Source organism: Lactuca virosa, chromosome 2, assembly GCF_052849685.1.
Source record: "Lactuca virosa cultivar CGN04683 chromosome 2, Lactuca_virosa_CGN04683_v6, whole genome shotgun sequence".
NCBI classification, from domain to species: Eukaryota; Viridiplantae; Streptophyta; class Magnoliopsida; order Asterales; family Asteraceae; genus Lactuca; species Lactuca virosa.
In genome coordinates this window covers 271,229,959-271,237,748 of record NC_136427.1, presented here as the reverse complement: position 1 = coordinate 271,237,748, position 7,790 = coordinate 271,229,959, and the positions used below count along the sequence as shown (strand labels likewise).

The 7,790-nt window shown below is 30.3% G+C and overlaps 1 protein-coding gene across 1 annotated transcript; it reads left to right on the top strand.

Annotated features, from left to right (window-relative positions):
• Positions 1 to 272: 272 nt before the first annotated feature.
• LOC145158511 (secreted RxLR effector protein 161-like) lies at positions 273 to 7,790 on the top strand. The gene is made up of 3 exons (XM_079077400.1): positions 273 to 882; positions 1,402 to 1,430; positions 7,761 to 7,790. Exons 1-3 carry the CDS (start codon positions 273 to 275, stop codon positions 7,788 to 7,790), a joined length of 669 nt encoding a protein of 222 aa, XP_078933526.1.

Genomic DNA, 7,790 nt, shown 5'->3' with positions numbered 1-7,790 from the left:
AGTTGACAAAACCAAGAAATTTTTATCATGTAGTTTTGAAATAAAAGACCTGGGGGAGGCAGAGATAATTATTGGTATAAGAATTAAACAAGGAAACAATGGGATTTCAATTTCTTAATCTCATTACATTGAGAAGATATTTAAAAAGTTTAATTTTAAGAATTGTTCTCCTATTAGCACTGCTATAGATCCTAGTCTTAAGCTTCTACATAATAAAGGATCTTCAGTGTCTTAACTTGAATACTCAAGGGCTATTGGTTGTCTGATGTGCCATGGTTAGCCCTAGTCCTGATATAGCATATGATGTGGGAAGGCTTAGTAGATATAATAGTAATCCTAGTTCACATCATTGGCAAGTTGTGAGTAAAGTATTCAAGTATTTGAAAGGAACCATGGATTATGGTTTAACTTATAGTGGATATCCTTCTATTTTGGAAGGTTATTCACATGCCATCTTGATTAACAACTTAGAGGATCACTCTTATACTAGTGGTTGGGTGTTTCTTCTTAAAGGAGGTGTCATTTCTTGTGCATCCAAGAAACATACTTGTATTACTAACTCAACCATGGAGTCTGAGTTTGTAGCTTTATCTATTACTGGTAAAGAAGCTGAGTGGATAAGGAATTTGATTTATGAAATTCCTTTATGGCCCAAACTGATATCTACCATTTCTATCAGATGTAATAGTGTTGCAACATTAGCTAAGGCTTATAGTCAAGTTTACAATGGGAAGTCTATAAATTTAGGTGTTAGACATAACATGATTCGTGAGCTCATCATAACTTGTGTGATATCTGGGGAGTTTGTAAGAACTTGGTTGAATTTAGCCGATCATCTAACCAAAGGGTTAGCAAGAGATCTTGTGCACAAGGCGGCTGTAGGTATGGGTTTAATGTACACTTAAAATATTTTATATTTAGATACCCAATTCCCATATAACGTAATATTAAATGCTAAATTCAATGTGGAAATCTGGATATTTAAAGATTGGAATACATTATTATTATCATACCAAGGTATGTGTTCAGTACTACAAGTTAAGGACGTTGAAATTTTATTTCTTAATAGTTCTTTGAAAATTTGCATTTTCAAGTGCAAGAAAAAAAGAACTACCTATATAAGCTTGAAGTTTAGCTGCTTCAAGAAGTTGGGACTTGACTTTGATATGCTTATTGAAGGAAGGGACACAAGCTAGTAAAATATAGTATCAAGTTAGAACTTATGAGAATGTAAATTATTGTGCGTATTATCTTCATGTATTCACTTGAATAGAAAGGGTTCAACCCTTAGTGACACCCTAATATTCAAATATTTGGAATGAATAATATACTAATGTGAAATTCAATCGTCACGACATTTCATTTATACATCAGTTTGTTGTTGTTATGTGTTGTTTTCAGTTAATCAAGATTACACTTACATGGGGGAGGTTTGTTGGTGAATTGTTTTACTAATTGTATTAAAGTGTAATGGATTGAGTTGTTGACCAAAATCAATCTTTATGAACATTAAATAGGTAAGGAAGGTGTGGAGTACACACTTGTTTAATTTTATCAAGATTCAAAGTAAGGGAAAATTGATATCGGAACCAAAAATGATTTCGGAATGGAATTGATATCAGAACTAAAATGATTTCAGAATGGAATTTATATAAGAACCGAAGATGATTTCGGAACTGTAACTCATTTCGGAATAGAAATAGCTTCTGATGAGCTCCGATGAATTGGAACTTATTGGAAAGTTACTATTCACTTCCAATGGATCGAAACTCGTTGGAACTGTACTCTTCACTTGTGATGAATTGAAACACGTCTGAATGGTACTGTTCACTTCCGATGAATCGGAACTCAATGGAACGGTAATGTTCACTTCCTATGGATAGGAACACATAGGAACAGTTCATATCAGAACATATCGGAACAAGCTCACATCGGAACACATGTAGTTCAGTGTTTTACCCATAGGTTCAGTGTTTTATCCAGTGGTTAAAGCGACCATTTTGTGTTAGGTTTGACTGTTGGTGAGGGTTTTGGGAAACACGTAAGTTATGCTGTTATCCAGTGGTTAAATGTACCGTTTTGTGTTAGTTTTTTGACCGTTGGAAACTGTCTTATAACAGTTTTTAACAAGAGACATATTTAAGCAAATTGTGGTAAACCTTTATGTTATTACGGACAAAAACATACACTCTCATTCTCTTTTCTTACTCTCAAACTTTTGAGTATTATCCAAATGAGGATTTGGGAGTACCACTCAAATGCTTCGATTTGAAAGTGTAAAACACGATCTCATAATTTCCAAGTGCTTTTAACCCCAAATCTCTAACAATATTTAGGACTGTTGATAGTCCCAGGGTTGCTAATAACCCATAGCTGATTATTATGTTGTGTTGTATGTGATATTTTGGGGAACTCGCTAAGCTTTGTGCTTATAGTTGTGGATTAAATGTTTTTTAGGTGCTTGTCAGATTGCGAAGGCGGGACTATACACATACACACACATCAACATTTTTATGATGAGAGATTTTGCATTGTCTTCCTTATAACTTTGATTTTGAATTATGGTTTATGAACAATTGGTTTGACTTGAATGTAACTTTATAAAAATGGGTGCTTAGTCTATTTTTAAAATGAAAAACTTAGCATGGAAAATGGGACATTACATTGTTCATTAAGTATTAGTACTAGGAGATCTGACCAAGATAACTAGTCAATATACAATTCGATAACTAACTAATAAATCCTTCTCATTGCTACATAAATCAACCATATGAGAGAGCTGAATCGAATCTAAACGGAAGTATTCTTTAAATAATAATAATAATAATAATAATAATAATAATAATTAAAAGAAATATAATAATTAAGGATACAAAAGACACAAACAAATGACTAGCAAACATCTTTATTTATAGACTATGAATCAGACCTAAAACCCTAATAGGCCAAGCCTATTAGTTCATAGGCCCATGAGAGGTGTCAACCAATCACAATCCGTCATGCAACCGCTTCTGGAACCTTCATCCTTAAGATATATTGTATGAGCATCATCCATGAGCATCTTACAACTGTTAAGCATCCTCTTTGAGCATCCTCCTTGAATATCTTCAACTAATGAACATCCTCCTTGAGCATCTTCAACTTCTGAGCATCTAAGATGCTCACTCGTGATGCCAAGTGTTCCATTGATACTAGATGCTCACATAGAATGATCAAAATACTCAAGTCATATTTAACAAACACTCATAAATCTTACAAAAATAATATATAGAAATGTTTGATCGAAAAATCATCAAATTCTCACTTTTTCATAACAATTGAGGTTATTAGTTTTTTCGTATTACCTCTCATCTCAAACATTATTATTGCAAGAAAAAAAATTCAATGGGAATAATCATTGATGCGACCAAATTTATATCCCCATTTCTTCTCATTTGAATCAATAACCCTTCCTATGAATGTCTTTTGTGAGAAAACCTATGTTTTTTGTGAGAAAAAATTACTTATATATATACTACTAATATCGGTGCAACATGTGGAAATTAAAAAGTCATTAGCAACTGTCATTAGTTTTTAGAATATGAAATGTCATTTAATTAAAGTATATTAAGCATCCAATATGCACAACTTATATTATATTAGTTTGAGTACTTAATAATTATACGACATAAGTTAAAAAACTCTTGAATAATTTTGATTAATTGGTTGAAAGTTAAAAGGTTTTGAAGATTTCAAATGAATATGGTGTAAGTATTTTACATATTTTCAATTATACTTATTTGAATGGCCTCTTTATAAGATAAAAATAAAGATAAAAAATTGGTTAAGGCCATTAAGGCAATGCGAGTCTAAAGAGTTCGAAAATTTGAATATATGTCAAACGAAAGTTTCATGAAAATGGTTATTTTCAAGATGTTTAACAAGCTTATGATTTATAGGTTAATAATTGTTTATATTTATAAACAAGAGCTTATCTAAAGTTTATGTCATCAAAAATACACCTGGCATGTTTTATATACAAAAGGAAGTTTAGAATATAAACGTTTTATGCGAAGTTTTTTATGTTGTTGCTTAAAGAGTTAAAGAAAGATTTATGTCTTATAAAACTTACAAAGAAGCAATGTTTGTTCAAGTATGAAAGAATAACGAGCACAAAAATTGAAAATATAAGCATATCAATGAAATGGTATGTGATAGCGTTGGTTAATAGGTGCATAAGTTTAAGCATATCATTGCATCACAAGTCGTTGATTCAATACCACACATAGTATAAAAGTATAAATTTTTTAATGAGTTAGGAATAACAATTTTATATAAATTACTTTTTAATTGTTATGTTAGATATATTACAATTAATGTCGGAAAACAAATATGGTGTTTAGCTTTGAAACAAATAATATAATATCAAACTTGTCACGAAATTATTCAACAATTTTGGTTCGTGACTTGGTGGGTGCGATTGTAAAAAGAGAAAAACACAAATATAGCCTAATTATTAATGATTTTAAAAATAACCAAAAAATTACAAAAATAACCATAAAAATTGAAGTTGGTATGCAATTAAGTACTAATGAGCTGAAAAATGGCTTATTGCACTATGGTTTTAATAAATATGCAAAATTACAAGGTGTGATGGAATGCTTCGAATCGGAAAAGTCAAATCTACCCTACTTACTTAATGAATTTTCAAAAAATAAAAAAAAAACAAAAAAAAAAAAACGGAATACAAGTCATACACATTACACACCAAACTATTGATTTTTATTAAGGTGAATTGTAAGAAATTCATTACATTACCATAAAATTTCGATTTTAATATTGAATTATTTTTTTCAATTATATTATTATATTTATAATTTTGTTGCAATATCAACCAAATGACCAGTTCTTTTTGTTCTTCCGGTAACCATTTTTCCCGAATTACAATAAAATCATTAAGTTTACCAAAATTTCGATTTTAACACCGAGTTTTTAAATTGCAACATTAAGTTTACCAAAATTTCGATTTTAACACCGAGTTTTAAATTGCAAGAAAATCATTATATTACCACAAAATTTTGATTTTGACACTGAGTTTTTTTTCTTTCAATTATGTCATTATATTTACAATTTTGTTGCGGTGTCAACTAATGATCGATTCAGAAAATGTTATTATGGTTTAGAAGCTCGATTTGTACAACAAATAAATGAAGGTCGATCCAATAGTCAAAATGCAACATTTTACTGGTTTTTATGACTTTTTGTAAAAATAAATAAATTAATTTGAGACTATTTCATAAACTGATTCAAAATATTAATATTTTTCTAAAGATTTCCCTACATACTATGGCCCAATAAAAGTCATCGCCCTCCTTATTGTACTTGTATGTTAACGATCTCACTTTCAACTTTGCAATTTTAATTTTAAATTATTCTGTAATTTCTAATATTACACATAATATTAAAACATAATGTTAAAATCATATCAAATAAAAAAAAATATAAATATTATAAAAATATAAATGTTCAAGGTCAGGTAAATAAGATAAAATAATTAGATGAATAAAATATTAATATCATAATCATTCTAAACTTTAAAAATACTTAGCGAAAATCTCTCTGGTCCATAACCATTTGTCGGATAAAAGTTTGACAAATATTATGGAGACTTTGGAAAAGCAAATGTGATGATTTTAGTTGCGGTTGCTCTTGATCCAAGATTAAGATGAGGTTTGTGAAGTGTTCTGTAAGAAAATTATTTCTTTTGGACTTTAATAAAATTGAAGAACTATATTATCAAGTGTTTGAGGTTTTGAAAAAAAAAAGTATAATAATTATGCCAATGTTTCTTCAGTGACAAAGAATGATGGTTCTTGTTCCATCGATATCAATGATGTTGATGACCAAAATTTTGTTGGAATGGTTAATAATAAATACATAAGAAAAATATATGATCCAGCTCTACGAAAATGATGTTGAGGATGCTATGGAAAAATCCGAATTAGAGGAATATCTTCATGCTCTACCTGAAAACACCTGAAAAATGAAAACACCTGAAAAAACAAATGAATAATGAAACATTTGAAATTTTGAAGTGGTGAAGTGACAAATACACTACATATAAAGTGTTCGACATCAATTGAAAAAGACATTCTAGTCATTCTGATTTCTACAGTTGCTAGTGAGTCCACTTTTAGTATATATGGTGCTTTGGTGGATGACTTTTGTAGTAATTTGCTTCCGAAGACGGTGGAAGCTTTGATATGTACTCAAAGTTGGTTGAGGGCATCAAATGTATGTATTAACCTTGAGCAGTTATTGGAAGATGTGAAAAAATGCAAAGAATATAAGTTACACATTTATTTATAATTTTATTGTATATTTTGTATAATATTTATTATTCTACTTTAGTTTCAATTATAGAAATCAATCAACATTTGAAGGGAATAAGTAACTCCTTTTGTGATGTACTAATATTGATGTTATTGTTTATATTCTTTCCATTTCTAGTTCATTTTTTCCGGTTTCTCCATCCCTACCTCAAGAGATGACAATGTCCTTCAAAATTTCAATTATCATAACCATTCCCAACATATTCCTAATTATCGAATTTGAGAATCCGGTTGGGTTATATCCAAGAAAAAACAATAATCATCTAAAAAAATTGTTAGTCTTGAAGATACAACTGCTATCAACTTAAATTCACCCCAAAACATTTTTGCATAAGACTAGCATGTATACATACCACAAATTGGGTCGTGGTCTACGTGACCACGATCGTGGACCGTGCACACCAGCTCACACCTTCGTGGTGGGGCGTGGTTGTGGTGTTTTGTGACGCCAATAACGACCAACAATGACCAATCAAAACCCTTTGCTCTTTAACTCATGGCTTGAGTATTCTAACGACTACTTTGAGCATTTTTTTAATTAAATTTTTACCATTATAAATGTCACTACAAACCATCTTATTTGTCATACAATTATTCTCTCCTTTTACTCACATTCACACATTTTTATCGTTAAATTTCAAAAACCATGGCTCCCAAAATGATGAACTGGTCGGAAGAGAAAGAAGAAAAGTTAGCACTAGTATGGGTGTCGGTTTCCGAAGACGGAGATTGTCAAACCTCTAGAGATTTTTGGGGAAAAGTTTGAAGCTTTTTCTATTTAATGGGCTGTACAAGTCGAAATCCCGACAAAATATGTTCGAAGTGGCATGATATGAGGGTAAAATGATGTCAATCCAATTGAATTTACAACATGGTAAACAATCAACACGGAGACGATATCGATTTGGTTAATATTGCTTTGCATCAATATGAAAATCATAAACCTTTTCCACATCTCAAAGCTTAGTTAAAGTTGAGGGATTGTCCAAAATAGAAATAGTAGTTTATTTTATGTTTGAATTTTTTATGTTTGCCCAAAATAAACTAGGATTGAAGGGTAGTTTATTTTATGTTTGAAATTTTTATGTTTTCTTGCATTTTATTTTAAATTGTCGTTTTTTATTTTTGATTTAATTTTAATTACAAAAATGACGTGGAGTGGTGTATTAGATATTTCATGGTTTTAGTGGTAGGACGTGGTGATAGTGGTAAGTGGTGGGTATAACGGATGAACTAATAGAATAAATGGTCCAACTCACAACAAGATACATAATCTTTTATTCACATAAGGGACAAACCTCTACATGTCATTGCATTTCAAATTCTAGCGAAGCCTTGACTTTTTTTTTTTTTTTTTTTTTTTTTTTTTTTTTTTTTTTTACAACCTAGATAAGAGACCCACAAAATGAAGACAAGTAA